At 39.8% G+C, this 18,714-nt stretch overlaps 1 protein-coding gene across 1 annotated transcript; it reads left to right on the top strand.

The window, feature by feature from the left end:
* The first annotated feature begins 1,049 nt into the window (after positions 1 to 1,049).
* On the top strand, positions 1,050 to 17,588 carry LOC139729751 (nuclear envelope phosphatase-regulatory subunit 1-like). Its single transcript, XM_071640684.1, has 6 exons — positions 1,050 to 1,176; positions 3,329 to 3,409; positions 5,095 to 5,168; positions 11,706 to 11,815; positions 13,136 to 13,190; positions 13,684 to 17,588. The coding sequence occupies exons 1-6, from the start codon at positions 1,137 to 1,139 to the stop codon at positions 13,807 to 13,809; spliced, it is 486 nt and encodes a 161-aa protein (XP_071496785.1). The 5' UTR covers positions 1,050 to 1,136; the 3' UTR covers positions 13,810 to 17,588.
* The last annotated feature ends 1,126 nt before the right edge of the window (positions 17,589 to 18,714 follow it).

The following is an 18,714-nucleotide window of genomic DNA, read 5'->3' as shown; positions in this document are numbered from 1 at the left end:
GTTGGTGCTTTTCCTATGTACCCTAATTTATGGAATCCAATCTTACTTTTGTTTGAGCAGACCTATAATCGGCAAACAACAAAGAGGCCTCATTGTGTGTCCTTGTTGCTTTCAAAAACTAAAATGAAGAAAACACATAGGAAAACATGATTAAAATATGAGGGTTTCAAGGGGCAAACATGCAAACAAAACATACATGAACGTTCACCTGTCTCACAAGCTGTTTTAATGATCAATAGCGCATGAACAATAAAATATAATTTCTCTCCTGACCCCTTGTGTATACTTCAAGTTGATTGTCATTGCCAGTCAGTGTGCAAAGGGTGCTCAAACACCGCCATGCAATCTCCTCGCATAGTATAGCATTCCCATTTTTGGAATGATGCAGATTTCAATTTCATATCATTGAAATGTCGTTACCAGGCAATCAATTAATTATCATAGCAATCCCACCAATACCACCTGCGCCCAACCCATTTTTGCATCCCTCCGCGATCAGAGAGGGAGGGAGAGAGAGAGAGAGAGAGAGAGAGAGAGAGGGCGAGAGAGAGCAAAAAGAGACCCAACAACAATAAGGAGAAAAATGAAGGGAAAATCTCACTTAGTAGTATGTGAATATTGATATGATATGATATTGATATGAGTAAAAAGATAACACTGCTAGGTGTACTACACAGAACAAGCACAGCACTTTGACTTTGAACAACTACTGAAGCAGAGATCCAAGACATGCTCTAGAGAGCGAGCTTGGTCACAGCATGGATCATTTTAGCTAACTTTAGAGAGTATAGGTGAAAAGACTAATCACCCAAATGCCAAGCTCTGGCTACGTTTATATGGCAGCAGGAATGCTCGCGGTAGTCGTGGAGTGAGAACTTCTTGACTTTGAATGGAACAAACCGTACCCCCCCCCCCCCCCCCCCCCCCCCCCCCCCCCCCGGCCCTAACTTGTACTCTAGACCGGACCACGCGGAGTATGAGTTCTGTGCTCTAGACACTGCATCTTATGCACGTGACTGCAAACCTGTTCAGCTACGTATACCCCTGTACTGTACACGGCCCGGAAAACGTGAATACCCTCATTACATCCTGTGGAACAGCAAGAAAAAGTTATCTTTTCGGGTTAAGCTTATCCGATGAATTCCAACATGTCCGTCGAGCAGGTGCAGACAGAAGGTTAGTTGGATCACAAGGGAAATTTGCTACTAGTAATTCACGCTATACTTCTCTAAGCCATCCGTAGTTATTCTGTCACTAACATTGAAATGGGTATGCAGAGAGATACCAGTGTAGTGTATTACGTCGTGCGAGAGAGTGCGAGAGCTTTAAATGAATAGTCCCACGTGTTGGATAATGTGCTGGTGAATGTATTTTGACAGCGTTTGTATTCATACTCCTCTGCTACATAACTAAACTGGGCTACGATTGAGCAGGCCTAACAAAATGAATGGGGAAATTGCGATGCGTTATTAAAGTCGTCTAATGATTAACGGTTACAGAAGGGCAACCACAGCTACACAGTAATTGTTCGGGCGAGAAGATAGAGCCCACCGGGCACCACGTACGTAGTACAGAAAGAAAATGTACACATGGGACTACGCGCAATGGTGTTCGATTCTTCACTGGGCTACGCTACCGAGTAAAATGTGGCGAAAACAACTAAGTATTCCCTATAAATTACCGAAATTTAGCAAAATCTAATAAGGTTTATCGTGTAACTACATATAACTAGGCCTACCTTTGCTGACTCGTTGTTAGATGTAGAGTATCCTTCCGTAATAAATTTGATGATTTTGACCGCAAAATTGTCACCGCCGCTTGTACGATCGTGCACACACGTTACACATACACATGACACAAACATTTTGTCGCCAGCTACGACCGTACGAGTTGATGCAGAAACGAGAAATGAATGTGAAAAAACAAACCGACTCATCTAATTTATTTCAATTACGATGAAAAGTTTCCTTATGAAAATCAAGTCAAATTCATCAAACAGTCCTTCAAAAGTAATATCGAAGGATTCAAAATATATTCAAATATTATTGGGAAAAAATGACGGCTTGAAAAAAACAGCGGCCTGTCGAAAAAACGCATTTAAGTGCCCTTAATACGTATTGTCAGGGTGGTCGGTTGAAATGAGCAGGGCAACTGAGTGCGGAAAAAATGACACCCCATGCGTTCGAAGCCGCTATCTAAGAGCGCGTACCTCATATCGCATTTTCAGTGCGCGCTTGTGAATCCGGAGTATTTTCTCCACACGTGAGTAAAATTTCAGGCAAATTGTGAGATTTTTCACGTTTCTATTGATAGAAAAATGTTAGGTGTCCGGTATTATGAACACCCAACCATACTACCTAGCCCGATCAGACGCTGAGCTTCGCACACACAGCAGGCACAGCCACTTTTTACAGCGACTGGGCTGTGTGTAATAGAGCCCACCTAGCTAGCCTTGGTACTAGGTCTAGGAAGATGCAATGATCAGTTGGGTAAAATCCCTCACCCCAGTGCACTCCTTGAAGTTGAAGTTGTACACAGTTATGTATACTGTGAAAGCTTCGGGCTGGTCGCAGTTAGGTAATCCCCTGTTTTACTGGCCGTCCATAGCCATAATCCTTCTTTAAAACCCTAGCGGCTAGCCCTAGGGTACCAACTGGTTAGATTGAACTATGTTAAGTAATGTACATTAAAACAGGGATGGGCCTATTGGTGCATGTAAAATATACATAAAATTGCATCAATAATATGAATAATGATGCCCTTGTCCTTGATTTTACTTGCACATTTTTTCTTTTGTTTGTGCATGCAATTACTAGTTGCATATACTGATGATGATGATGATGAAGATGATTTTTTTTTTTTTTTTTCACAAGAACTAGATCACTTTTCTGTTCCCAACACGATTGCATACAATCACATCACACAACATACCAGCCATCCTAGTTTAGCAGCTGTTGGCAAAGGCTTCCCAGAAGTAGAATCCTACCTACATCCTCCCCTGAAAGCCCTGGTCTTATTTTTACTTCTTTTGATTTTGTCAGCTCTGGGCACAATAAAGTTAATACACAAATTTTGTTGTAAGAATAGAACCATCTACATGTACTTTTACTTTGTAACATACTTGAAGGTTAAGTTTATCTTAGAGATGTTTGGCATGACATAATGTGCATAAAACCAGGGGGAAGTCCACAAACTCCACCAAACATCAAAAAAAGAATAAAATGAAGGGGGGGAAAACATGTATATGTCAACAGAAGTACAAAGCGTGAAATGTAACTTTTGCATTTTACTGTATTAACTGACATTTTGTGTCCATTGTGCTTGCTAGATTTTGCAGACCTGAAAGCTTTCGAGCAGAGACTGATGGAAGTGGTGGCATATGTGCGCCCATATGCATGGAAATGGACAGGTAAGCACAAACTCTGCAAAATTGACATAGACATTAAAAAACAAACAAACAAAGGAACAAAACAAAACAAAAAATAAACAAAAAAACCTTACACCATGAAACAAATCATGTCACTGAATAGTGAAAATCCTTAGCTACTTTTTCCCTTTACCCATTAGGAGGAGTCTGCACTTTTGTTCTTTATGTGAAACAGAAATATGGTGCCATACAAGTGCTCATTGTTGTCATTTAAACACATCAGCTAGCATTTCTTCATTAGCATGAATGTCTTGAAACTGACTTGCAGTACTTATGAAATGGCATTACAAAGAATATGTCAATCATCTAAATACCTTTTACTGAGTGTTCCTTTCAGAGTTTGTGAAATCAAAATCTAATTATGGATGTTTCTGGTGTTTGTTTATTATCTGTGTTACAATGTGACAGTTAATAGTTTGGCAAATTGCAATGTACGTGAAATAATTGTAAAGGGCATGTGCACATAAACAGTTAGTATAATCATGGACCTACCACACATATGGACATTCATCGCACACACACACACACACACACACACACACACACACACAATGTACATTGTCCCTTTGTAAATTCAGGGACGTTACATGCGTGGCCACAAGTGTCCGCTTCTATTTACCAATTTTGTGATGCAAAGCTTGTCCTTGTTTGAGGTTTGCTGCTCCCCATCATTGGTGTTTATTCAAAGGCAGTTGAGTTTGAAAAGGCACCTCGGCCAAATAGGACCGACATGAGGGAAACAGTTCTTTTATCAGTGACGATGCACTATTACACAATCGTCATTGTCCACACGTCTGAATGTACTCATTAAGATGCACATTATCAGGTGGCGGTAGTGATGATGGGATCAAAGAAAGATCTCCGTTCATAGTCCCAGAGACTCCAACCCAAAGCACCTTCTGATCTGGAGATTCTCCCGCCTGAAACCCCTAGCAAACGGGAGACTCCAAGTTGACGTGTGCGAAGCGCGAAGTTCCTAGGGTTCTAGATGCTCTCTGGTGCTATTTAAGGCTTATTTTTTTCAACATACAATAGCAATAAGTAAGAAATCCTTTCCAACGGGAGACACAGAGCCAGGGCGGGAAAAATTAGATCTCAAGCGGGAGAACGGGAGATTTTGCAAAATTGGGTTTTCGGCGGGAGATGGAGTTGGAGTCTCTGTAGTCCATGCATGTGGTACGTCCATGGTATAATAATCAAGTCTTAGGATTAAAGACCTTGTACATGTGTACTGGAACTAACCAGGCCCCTGAATCTTAACTGCCATGTTACTGGGAAGGTCACGCTATTTCATTATTCGGAAGGTACATTTTTAAAGGTTTTTTTTTCTCAGTGATGTGAATTTACAAAGGGACAATGTATATTGTGTGTGTGTGTGTGTGTGTGTGTTTGTGTGTGTAATGATAACTTTGCCACTGAGAGAATGAGTTCTGCTTAATTTCTCCACATTCTTGACATTAAGTCTAGGTTGCCATGAAACTTGCAATCATGATGAATGGCAGCTTAGTTTACTAAATGAGAATAAATGTGATGTACAAAGGAGATGTCTCCCATATAAGTATTTGTTTGATTTTGAATAGATAAATTGTACATGATAATGAACCTGCCAAATGATACAGATTTACTGTCATGTATTCTTAAAAAAAAAAATGTTTTTGTCTCCCTAGTTGTTCTTTTTCTGGTGGCAATCTGTACTATCTATGGCGCATGCTACTGGCTCCTGGATGAAGAGACCTCAAAGGTGAGGGGAGTGTCCTTGAACATTTCTAGGAATGTTCCTCCAGTGTTACTGGAATATTGTCCCTATTCTGCTGTAAGACATACTGTAGTGTATATATATATATATGGTTTTTGTTTTGTTTTGTTTTGTTTTTTTTTGTAAGAAGTGGCAAATAACAGTATTTGTAATTCAGTGGTTATCAGATTAAAGACACTCAGTCGTGGCGAGTGGTTTGTGCGGCACGGAGACGAACGCAACACGCTGCCTCCCCCATTCTGTATCAAATGTAGTGACCCCCGAATGAGAATAGCGCTGGCTCAATGGGTCAGCGAAAATCGTATCCGGGCACTTACCCCCTGGGCAACTACCCTCCGGATAACTTCCACCCGGATAATTACCCCCCAGGTCTATTCCCCCTTAGGGCAACTACCCCCTGGACAATTACCCTCCTAGGGTATTCACCCTCCAGGGCCATTACCCCCTAGGACAACTACCACCCGGTCACCTACCCTCCTAGGGCAACTACCCCCAAGGGCAATTACCCCTAGGACATCTACCCCCTGGATAACTACCCCCTGGGTAACTACCCCCTGGATGACTACCCACCGGATAACTACCCCCCAGATAACTACCACCCGGATAACTACCCCCTGGATAACTACCCCCCGGAGAACTACCCCCTGGGTAACTACCCCCCGGATAACTACCCCCAGGATAACTACCACCCGGATAACTACCCCCCGGATAACTACCCCCCGGATAACTACCCCCCGGATAACTACCCCCAGGATAACTACCACCCGGATAATTACTCCCCGGATAACTACTCCCAGGATACCTACCACCCGGATTACTACCCCCCCCCCCCATAACCATACCTCGAACCGCCCCCTCCTGATACTTACCTACTGGACAACCCTCCCTCCCCGCCCCCCGAAAGTTACCACCCGTTGTAATTTTTCCATAAGTTCATAACACCATATCAGAAGATGCACCTTTCTCTTACACTGTCATCATTTGTGACCCTGCACCTCAAAACAAACAAAAAGTCGCCAGATATGAATTTTTATAGTTAAGACCATATTCTAAAAGAGCAGACCTTAAGCTTTAAAATGATGTATAACTCAAATCAAATGGACTCTCCTAACCTATCTAAATATTGAAAAGAAAGCACAAACTCAGGAAAAGTGGGAACTGAGAAAAGAGGCTCTGAAGTACAGTGTCTATTCAAGCGCTTAATCTTTACCAAACCGTGCTGGCTGTGCGATGAATGGGACAAAAAACAGGAAGTAAACCACCAGATTTACAACAATGAAGGGATTATCAGATTAAACTGAAATTAAGCATGCCTCATTAACACATTCTGTCCATAATTAATGCCAATTTTCAAAGCAGTAGCACTATCCTTTCAAAAGTTATTAGAGTTGAAAGTGAAGAGTGTGGACAAGGTTTTTCAGAAATGAAAAAGGGATTCTAAAGACACGCCTAATCACATTATTCTACCAAAAATGTTTGAGATAAACTGCTAAGAAAACACACTTTCCTGCCCATTTTATAATACCAAATTTTAGCATAATGTAAAAGAAGACCCGCTCTTTCAGAAAATATGAAAAAGTCAAGTTCGGCTAGGTTGACCCATTTCACTTATTTTCAGTCCTCACGCAAAATCAGTGTGTGCGACTTTATGTTCGTTTTGAGGTGCACGGTCACATTTACTCTTTTGGCTTGTCATTTTCTACCGTTATAACACATTAGACGACAAACATAAGAAAAGGAGAGTTGATTTCACTGCAATTCATATTCCCTTAACATTAGAGAGGGACCCTTCGATATAAAGCCATAATTTCTGATAGGATCCGGGCACGGTTTTATGAAAGTTATCAGTCCTGACAAGCTGTCAGTTCCACACAATTACCAATCGTTGGAGGTCGATCAAAGCAGGTCCATGGTAACAAGTCAGTGACTCGAGCAGAACCCATGGTTTTATTGAAATTATTAGAGACTAACAAGATGTCATAACTGGCAACTTTTATCAAACGGTGCCCTAATCTGTCATAAGAGTAAAATTACAGCTTGTTTTACATACAAATAGAATTGTGCTAGTTTTCAAATTAAATGTTCTCGACACTTTTAGAGGAAATCCAGTTCAAATATAAGTTAGTCTCATTAGAAAGAGTAAAATATTACGAGTTTAACGGTATTTCTTTTTTTTTTTTCAAAACACCCCTAGTTGTTAACAAAGTCTTTTGTCCTGCAACCTCTTTTTGAATAGATCTATAGAGAGTTGTAGTTGACAGAATCCTTTTTACATTATAGGGCTGCTCTGTTTTATCCCGGCCATTTCAAGAGTATTTTTTTTTTCACGAAAACTTGAATCCTTCTTGGAATAACATGCTCTTTAATATTTCGTAAGGGGTTTCTAATTATTTCACCCAAAAGATGTTTAAAACCTGAAGTTAGGTCTCGACCAAAACCAGATGATATTTTTTTTTTTTTCAATTCAAATAGCAAACGTTGTTCGAAAATAACAATGAGAGACATACTTTTCTGGGGGAGAGTTATTGTAAGAGGGGTGATTGTTTGGAGCCTAATTTTAATATGGAGTAATTGTCAAGGGAGGTAATGCTCTGCGGTGATCATACCAAGGAGGTGACAATCTCTTTCCACATCCTTGATATACTAGTTGATAATGCCCAATAATGCAGTAGGGCAATTCTGAAATGAGCGTTAACGGTATAACAGTAAAATAGTTACAAAATTGATGAAACAATACAAAGAAAGCACATTAAGACAGAGACGAAGTACACAAATAAAGATACAGTGCACTCCCGTTACAGCGAACACGGTTATAACGAAATTTCGTCATAACGAAGCAAAACTTCTGGTCCCAAAATTATCGCCATTAAAGTCTATGGTACAAAATGCGCTTATAACGAAGACGGTTATAACAAAATTTTCGTTATCACGAAGTCTTTTCTGAGCGCCACTGACAAAGAAAAACAAAAGAAATGTGCTCCGTTATAACGAAATGCGGATCGCATTCGAAAATGCATAGCGGAACAAGCATTTTTAAAGCATCTCAGTCTGCATGAGCGAACGCATCATTGAATGTTCACTCCCGTGTATCACGCACAGTTTCCGAGGGGAACTTGCGTTATTGTAATACAATAATCTGAATTCAGATAAGGTTTGTTTCATTGTTCCGAAGTCCTTTAATACAAAACACACAGATTCTGATACAACTGAATGTCCGTTAGTTCGGAAATGAAAGAGGGTTTGTTATTAAGCATATTTTGGCGTTATTCCAAAGGTTCGTTAATCCGATAATAAAATATAGTCCTTATTCTTATTCTTATACGGTTCGTTAGTCCGAAAATGACAGGAATTCAAAACGTTCGTTCATCGGAACATTACAAAAAGTATCGTTAATCCATGGTGGAAAAAGGAGAGTATACAGAACAAAACTTAAGAATGGCAATTCTTATAATCGTCTTAAGATAAATAAATCTTCGAAATAACAAGCCTTTCTCATTTTTTTTTTCATTAACAAAATTTCTTCGGAATAACGAACCTTATTTCATTTTCGGATGAAAAAGCCTTCGGAACAACGGACTTTCTGAATAGTGAACCTTTCTCTCTTTTTTTTTTATTATAAACCTTCAGAATGACGAACCTCATTTCATTTTCAGATCAACTAACCTTCGGAAAATGAACGATATATTATTTTGATCTAAATTATGAACTCTCGGAATAATGATTCTGCGGAAATGCGAACCTTCACATAAACAAACCATCGGAATCCCGGGGATGGCGAAACTTCGGAATAAGGAGCCTTCGGAGTAACGTACTTTAGTAAGAAAAGAACCTTTGGAATAGCGAACTGTAACCGAATCGTACACCGTCATTTTCTACACATGTGTGACAACACAAACACACAAACAACTTTATGCTCTTTTTAAAATGTAATATTTAAACGAAATTAAAAAGGTAATCTCCCATTTCACATAGCTTTCCAGCGTATGATGAGGATTCAACAAACATAATTTTTTATGCGTGGTTTCCTTCTTTTCGTTATACATTGCATATTACATTTGTTCGGTTATAACGAAATTTCGCTAAAACGAAAAAAAAAAAAAAACTGCCGGTCCTGAGCATTTCGTTTTAATGGGAGTGCACTGCACATGAACACATACGAGATAAATCCCTTGTAATGAGAGAAAGAGGAAAGGTGAGTTATGAATGACAGGAATAGACTTCCTTCACGGTGGACAGAGAAAAGCGAGAGGGAAGAGGAAGATGATGGGTCAAAACCAGGGCACGTGAGGCATGAGATATAAGCTCCTCAAAATAAAGAAGTGTAACATGGAGTTGTGGTAAACGATAGACGATTGTGGTTAAGAAAATATTGCAAAAAGTTTAACTCATTCTGAAGTGTAACATTTCTTCAAAATGTCTTTAGTTCAATGGTAAAGGCATTCAAACTTAAAACTTTTTTTTATACTATACTATCAAGAGAAATCCAAAATTTCGGCACAGTAAAAGAAAATACAGATTTAGCGAAAATAGTTTTGGTTAAAGGCATTGACATTTACTGGATTACCGGGTAAGATATGAAGGGACAGCTTCGTTTTTTATAAACATAGAGTCAAAATACAGAGGGAGAAATTAAGCTTGTACATAAATCGTCCTAAATGCAAACGATACGAATCGTAAATCCTTAAGATGTTGTTTTCATAAGATGATGTATCAGTATGGCATCTCCGTGATTCCTGGCAAATAATACAAAGAACTTCGTTTCCTGTAGTAATGATATTCTTTTTATTAAAAGTAAGATTGGTGGTGGGGGTGGGGGCAATCATGACCCGGGAGGTAGTTACCCAGGGGGTAATTGGCGTGGTGCACTGTCCTGGGGGTAATTTTCCTCTTGTTAGTTATAGGGAAGGGGGAGTTGTAGGCCTATTTATCCGGGGTAATCATCCATGGGAAGTCATCGGAGAGGGTAGTTATCGGGTGGCAGTTATCTGGGGTCTAGTTTTCGGAGGAGGGGGTAATTAACCTGGGGATAATTATCCTGGTGGTAATTATCTGGAGGGGGGGGGGGTAGTTATCGGGGGGGGGGGGGGTGATTATCCTGGGGGTAATTATCCGGGGGGTAATTATCCGAGGGGTAATTATCCGGGGGGTAGTTATCCTGGGGGTAGTTACCCAGGGGGTAGTTCTCCGGGGGGTAGTTATCCAGGGGGTAGTTCTCCGGGGGGTAGTTACCCTGGGGGTAGTTTTCCGGGGGGTAGTTATCCAGGGGGTAGTTATCCGAGGGGGTAGTTATCCAGGGGTAGTTATCCGAGGGGTAGTTATCCAGGGGGTTGTTTTCCTAAGGGGGAATTGCCCAAGGGGGTGATTGCCCTAGGAGGGTAGTTGTCCGGGGGGGGGGGGGGGGGGGGGGGGTAGTTGTCCTAGGGGGTAATTACCCTGGAGGGTAATTGCCCTTGGAGGGTAGTTGTCCGGGGGGGGTAGTTGCCCTAGGGGGGAATTGTCCTGGGGGGTAATTATCCGGGTGGTAGTTATCCGGAGGGTGGTTTTCCAGGGGGTAGTGTTCCTAGAACCAAGAAAATACGGTAGGCTACAAGAGAGCTCCCTGTGCTTATCTCCTAACCCAAAATGGCTGTCCCAGCGAGCCACGAGAGCTTCCGAATGGACGCACACTCTCAGTGCGCATGCACATGAAGAGAGGCCGAAAGAGCCACGCGTCTTCTGGCCTCTCTCCTCCAATCACTGCAGCTCGCGGTGACAATATTTGTGTATGATGCGTACGTGTACACACACGCACACACACACACACACACACACACACACACACACACGCCGCAGCGTCTTCTGGCCTCTCTCTTCCAATCACCGCAGCTCGCGGTGACAATGTTTGTGTATGATGCGTACACACACACGCACACACACACACTTGTCTCAGTGGTAGCATTGCGCAATTGCATGGACAAACTTCGGTCGTTCGGAGTTTACGTACCATTAGGGATGGCGATCGGCTGCCTTTAATATTTTGTGAATTTAACCAGTGGTAATGGCCGGAAGTACGACTGTGGTAGTGTCATTGAACAGTGTTCAATAGGATAAACAGACTTGCAACCAAATGAACTTTCTCCAGAATATGTGAATGAATGTCCCTTTTTAGCCTTGTATGTACCTTTTCGTATCACCAATATGATCATTATTTTTAAATTCCCTGAACAATTTGCCCTATGCAATCACAGGCATCGTTTCTCTTACAGCTAGGATAGAGAGGGAGAGAGAGTGAAAGAAAAAGGGTAGAACTAAAGCCACCCACATTTGAAATGTGCTCTGCCAGGGAGGTATGTACCTCCTTGGTTCTACTGATGTCCAAAAACATAAGATTTGAAATGACAATTGTTATTGTGCAGTTATTGCAAATTCAGTTTTTGCTTAAAAATATGCCTTTAGAGGTCTATTCACAAGAAATATATATTTTTTGTTTCATACAGCTCATACACATATTGATGAATATCTATGTTTTGCCCTATTTCACAGGTCTCGTTTCTTCAGTCACTATGGAACCATCCTTTTTTTGCCACCAGTTGTTCAGCTCTGATTCTCCTCTGTATGGGTGGTATTCACAAAAGAGTTTTTTCACCAGCAGTGTATCCTTTTACCTGTGCGTTTTAAAATCTAATTTGTTACATTTCACTTTCTGTCCTCTTTTTTTTTTCTCAACAACTGCTGGTACCATTTCAGTCAAAGGATATTCAATGAATGTATGTCTTGTAAACCATTCAAGGCAACATACTGCATGTAATTCTTTATTCAATTTGTCAATAAAAGCATTGGTACACGTTAAAAAAGAAGACAGCTACCCCCCGCCCCCCCCCCCCCCCCCAAATCAAAAATCCAAACAAGAAACGGAACAAAAAGTCTCCAACTCATGTAGCTCAAGAAATACAGTACATGTATTGTATAATTGCCATTATGCAAGCCAATACATAGCAAATATATCTGCAGCAATGCCCCAAAGAAACTTATGCATTGAGATATATGGAGATTATGATATTTTGTAGATGTACTCATTAGTCATAATATACACAGGGTATCAAGGTGAGGAATGATTGTTGTCTTCCGAAACAAGATGTCTTGAAGAAAGAATGTCACCCTGGAATATGCAGTCCCGGGACTGTCTGATTGATAGCTTTAAAAGAGCATTACTACCATTCCAGTGATAGTTAAAAAGAATCTTGCATGTGAGACACATAACTATGCAAAGACCACCCTCGTCTCTGCCTTGCTTTGTTCCTATGTAATAGATACGAAAGTGTAATTCCACTTCATATTCAAATCAAATCAGTCTGGGATGACAGCGACAAATCAAGCAGGAATGTTAAGGTGTTTTTCCAAACTCAAATATAGAATACTGTAAGCAAGCTAAATGGAAATTCTGCTTCATATTAAAATTATATTTGAATGACAGAGACAGAACAAACAGAAGATGGTAAAGAGTTTCTCCAAACTCAAGCATATAACAGGCAAGTTGAGGTGACTCTATCAATGCCTAATAAGTCTGCCGTTGACCTGTACTCAGACCTTCAGAAAATTTCCTTTTTTTGAAGTGCAGTCAAAGTATCATTTATACATGCGCTTGTATCCTTCATATCCTCGACATACTGTCTTAATCTAATTTGCATGTTTCATTGTAACTGATGTCAGTATTTGACAAGAACTATACTTTGAACCTCCATAACTTTCTTTCATTGTATGTCCAAGTAGATGAAATCTCTACCATTTGGTTTTACTTCAGTTACTACGGGCAACTGTGAACACAGAATGGCATACTGGTAATTTTGCCCTTGAACCTGTGGTTTCACTAGGGGTACTAACCCATTGTGACAATGGTATCACCTCCACACACAGTGCATTGCATTTCCTTGACAGTCAATACTTTTTCTTTTCTTTTCTTTTTTTCATCTCAGAATAACAGCAAGGTGCAGGAATGTTCTAGACAATTTTAATATGTCCTGTGATGATGTAAGTACACTCCATCATTGTATTGTCGGTCTGTCCTAGACTGACCCTGTGCAAGGTGAACTTAACCTCTACTGAGACAAGTTAGCAATCCACATAATGAATTGTAAAGGTGTGTTGGTAGAATATTTCATACTGTGTGCTCAATAAAATACTGATAATCAGATAAGTAATGAAAATAAAATGTCATCATTACACTCTTTTAAGTATATATAAGGTTTCTAAACAAAGTTAGAAGGGTCACTGACTTATTTGTGTACTGATTATTGCTAGTTATTTTCAATAGATCATTTAAACATTGGATTTTTGTTGATGAGATGAAGAAATGCCCATTCAGACTTAATGCACTGGTATTAGATTTTGAACCATTTGATGAACCATTTAACTGTACTATCCACTCACCTGTGCAGTATGCTGTTAATTGTTCAGCAATTTTTCAAATGCTTGAACATGGCAAATCACCCCGTAAAATCACTTGTTTCATCTTGCCTTCCAGACGGGCAAGCTTATACTGAAGCCACCTCGGAGTGGACCGACGCAGAACAGGGTGCCTCTGCTACGATGGCCCAACGACTTGGACTCGAGGGTGGCCGATCATACAGCTCACCAGCACAATCAGTGACCCCTGCACCTTGCCCTAGTGACCTCCCCATCCCCATCTCAATGTCAGGCCCCCCTGCGGTGATGCCATAGGGGCTGGCAGAATATGTTTGCGACTGAGTGCAGAATTCTGTGCTGTTTGGTAGATGCTGCTCTGCTCAAAGCTTGCATCCTGAGAGAAAGTTGTCTGGAAGTGGCCTCTTTCCACAGGACTGTAGAGTCATGGAAGAGTCAGCAGTATCAAGTACATGAGGGACATTCCTGATGTCTTAAAAACTGTGGTTCACTGGTAATGATAAATACAATCATGCAATTCTATTTGTGCTGTCTTTGAGACATCTTGCTGATTCCAAATGTGTTGTAAAAGTTGCTGACAGGACCTGGAATATTGGTTAATGGCTCACACAGTATACATTATAAAAAAATAATGCATGCTGATGACAAATATATTCCATCAATCTAATGATCACATTCAAACTATCTATAGATGGTGTGGATATGATATTGGATGGCTCAGTGTAAGGTTTATAGTGAATGAGAGGAAAGGTGGGTTTATGTAGATATTGTCATCTTTGTGTTTTGAAACCATTTAGCTGCACCATGTGATGACATTATGAGTACAGGGTAGAAAGTGAAAGTGAAATGTTGATACAGCTCTGATGGAAGTTAGAAGGAATGACCCTAATGCAAATGACTCCAGTTCCTTTACCTTTTTTATCCTCCCGAAAAACCCACCTAACAATTTGCATACCATTACCAGATTACTTTTGACATCAGAGACAATGCGCAGTGTATGATCTGTGAATAAAGATGTAAAGTGTATATGTGAATACGTAGCAGCAAAAACTTTATCTTGCAAATGAGTATACCTGCTACTGTATCCATTCCAGATAAATACTCATCTTTTTAACAGGAGAGATGAATTTTATTATTTCGATTTTATCAGATGTTCTCCTATTTTCATGAACAATCGTGCATAGGCAAGTGTGGGAAATCGACAATAAAATTATTTGTCAACTGTTACCCCCCAAAGTGTTCTTATTTGATGAGCTTCGGAGTTGGCAGGTATAAATGAGTCATGAAGATCTAGTGTGTGCAGGCATATTACAGGAACCAACCTTAATGCAAGGATTTAGGGGCACCCACTGTAAGAATATGTGGCAAAGTATGTAGAACAAAGAAGCATCTATGGTTCTGTACAGTGGACTCCCGTTATAATGAAGCCCTCGGGACTGGCAGTTTTCTTTCGTTATATCGAAATTTCGTTAGAATCGAACAAATAAAGAATGAAAACAAAAATAGAGCAACTGATATTGTGGTCTGAATTTTTACTTCGTTATAACCGCAATTTCTTTATAACCATGTTCGTGATAACGGGAGTACACTGTATTTGCAATGAGGCAGTTTTCACACAAATCTCTAGTTTATTCCAGTGCCTCCAATGACGATGCTGCAAGTCAAAATTTTGGTTGTCGTTCCAGCTGTTATCAAAAACAAACATATACAATAATTCCCCTTTCCCTGCCACACATCTGTGCCTCATGGTTACCCAAGTCTCACATTTGCAAAAGATGTAGTATATTGATTGTTTTTATTGCCACTGGTCACTAGGCAACAAGTTACTTTGAGTCCTGCCATTAACCAGATTTACCAGCATCAGACCGGAGTGACCAGCAATGACATGGCAAGCATTAGAAGACTTTCATATGCCCAGGTACTTAACTTGCCAAGCTTGGCCATCAGCATTCAGAAATCCATCCAAAATTGACCTAGCTGTAAAGTTAGCCAGCCCATGCTGGTGCAGCACTGTGCCTCAGTCTTACAGGAATGCCATGGTGACACAGTAAGGATGGGGGAAGTGGGGAAGGGGAGATAAGTTGATCTCTAACTCCGTTCATGGACAATCACTTTCTAGACACCTGTGCCAGTAGGTGGAAAAAGTACTCCAGCATGTACATCAGTTGGCAAACAAAGCAGCGAAAGGGTTAAAGGAAATACACAGTAGCAATGTGAACTGTGTGTACAGAAGTTTCAGAAACAGAGGTGCTATATCATATTTAATTTGTAGTTCTTCTTCTTTTCTTCACTCCCCCATGTGCACAATAGACCATTTTTCTTTCAGTTCTGTTTTTGGGCTATTAAGTACACATATACAATGTACAAACACTGTAAATATGAATAGATTGAGTTGAAGTAAAAAAAAAAAGAAGAAATATCAGGGGCCCGTTTCTTAAAGAAAGATTGTAAGATTGATAAAAAAAAGTTACACTTAATCTGCCTGCTATGAAATCTGTGCATTAAATCAAGCATAGGTATCTTTGTTACACAGACTTATGATCAGGATTGATTTGCCAAGTTACGCTCAATAAATCGAGCGTAAGATCAGTCGTGACTCTTTATGAAATAGGCCCTTATGTGCTTGTCTTTGAAGGTTTAAGGAAGAACCATAGAGAGATTGTGACAGTCCTAAGTGGTAGATACAGCTTGTGATAATAGGTAATAATTGAAGTCACCTCTGTAACAGACACCAAGTTAATACATGTGCCTGGAAACTTTTTACTCGATCCAAAGCCCCTGTCCAGTTGATGGCATGTAGCAATCAAGGTACAATGGAATCTTTTTTTAACAAGGTCAGATACAATGTATAACAAAACCTTCCAAAACAAGTTGATTTTGCAGGTCCCAATTCTTTGTATTTCTTTGTTTTTGTAGCCTGATATAGTGAGAGACCCGATATGTACATGTACCAAGGTAATTGTCATGAATTTTGGTCCTTGTTATAACAAGGTATCCCTGTTGAGTGCTCAAAATATTGATGCTCATGTTTGTGTAGTCTTAATTGCTGACTGAAATGTTCACACACTATTGGTTGTGTGAAGTAACATGTTGTATAAATTGAAGCAAAAATGTTGCAGCTGCAGGTTGTTTGTGGTGAAAGCCAATGCAATACTTGTAGCATGGGTGAATATATGGCCAGAAATTACCAATGCAGTGCACACCATACTTAGTCGACAGTACTGGTATTGATGACAGAAAAGCATTATTGCTGTTTTGTTTTTGAAGGTTTTTTTTTTTAAATCATTCTAGATTTCAACTTATCAATCTTTTCCCCTGCATCTGGTGATTTCCCAAACTGTATACAGGCCTTAAAGTTCTTGGTCATCTCTGAAGAGTATACATATACAGTACAATGTACAGTGATTCACTCAGTGTTAAATGCATGCAGGCTGTGAGACTATTCCTTTAACAGCAGTCCTTTCTTGCCATCTGATGTTCTGCAGTCTATTAAGGCTGTGTGCCCCTCGTTCAGGAAAATGAAAATCCATCAGCATGTCAGAATGTGTTCTGTGGAAATGTAATCACTGCGTGATTAGTCATAAGAAGGTATCCACTGGATTGTGAAGTATATACTTTAAAAAAAAAAAATCATGTATTCTCATATTATGGTCTCATTCTTGCAATGAACATGGGAATATCATGTGATAATTTAGTATCTTTATAGGTTTTCTTCCAATCTTAACACTTAAAATGAGCTTTCAAGGAATTTTCCAATAGTCTTTGTATGTGTATTTCACGTAGCAAGTGTATATGATCATAGGTTGTAAAGTGTACTCATATATGGATGGATATAAAGTATGCGTTGCCTGAGTTGTAGGTGCATGAGCCAAAAATCTCCTAACTCGAACCACCCCCCCCCCCCCAAAAAAAAAAAAAAAAACTAAAAAAAATCTTGATTTTCCTCCATACATTCACATACAAGATTTCAGCGGAGTTGAAAATGTAGAGTCCTTTTCACATGAAATATAGGCGAATTTAATTGATAGAGTCAGTGTGGCTGTGGTCTTCTCGTAATTCACAACACGAACTTACACCACACTATCATGGGGTTCATACAACTCCAATATGCTCTCCTTGTTTTTCTGCACATGTACACATCTTTTTTTCCCCCACCCAGTGTAACAAGTCAATAATTAGATAGGATTGGAAGTCAAAGTGAGTTTTTGTGAGGGTGTTTCATCCTGAGCCATGATGTAAATGAGTGATGTTCATAGATAAAAGTCAGTGTCACAACTGGAGCAAAGTCAATATCTGCATGATTCCTGCATGTGTGATCCTGTGATTACAATAGTGAAAACAACAAAGTTAAGATGACTGTGGTGATTGCTGGTGGGTAACTGGCTAGTTGTGCATGTCATAACTGGACATCAGCTAGTGAAACGGCAATGATCTGCAATTGAAATGTGCTGACAGCACCGCCTGTGATTCAGCAATACAGGAGTTTTGTAATGCACAATTAAAACAAGAAAGTCTGCCTGGTCCTTCCCAGCAACTACCAATGGTTGTGCAAATTAGTTGAGTTGAGGAATATCACAGAAGATCAACAGCTACATGTATAGAAAAACAGGTTGGGAAATCACAAATTACTCAGATCACGCAAAAGAACGACGACAGAGCTCCTATACAATAGCCACCTGGAATAAAGTTTACAAGTGTATTATCAATATACAGTATTACAGGTATCATGCTTTGAAGGGTTTTGAAAATACTAGTAAATAAAAATGCTAGCGCTTCACTCGTATTACATATAAAATGAAGTTTTTGGAATTTGAAGGTTTACATATTTTAATGAATTAGAAATATTGGTTACAACCTCATATGCAAAATTGGGGATGGTGATGTCATCTCATTAGTGTTTCCATTGACCTTTATGCAAATCTTCATGAATTTCACTTTCACTGTCAAAAATTTATACCAATTGGATTATGTTCCACTCTTCACATGATAGTGATATGCTAACACAGCAAAATGACTTCTGAGGGGGAAAGTTGTTAGATTACATTGTATTTGAATAAAAAGTTGCAATATTTTTTTTTGGTGAAAACAGATGGTGGAGCTGTGAGGTAATGAAATCATTGTATCTCTCTCT

The sequence above is a fragment of the Diadema antillarum genome, unplaced genomic scaffold (genome assembly GCF_040938485.1).
Source record: "Diadema antillarum isolate AM-2024a unplaced genomic scaffold, OU_Dant_1.0 seq00000263_RagTag, whole genome shotgun sequence".
In the NCBI taxonomy this organism is placed as follows: Eukaryota; Metazoa; Echinodermata; class Echinoidea; order Diadematoida; family Diadematidae; genus Diadema; species Diadema antillarum.
The sequence above is the reverse complement of the archived record's forward strand: the minus strand, read 5'-3'. Positions and strand labels throughout refer to the sequence as shown.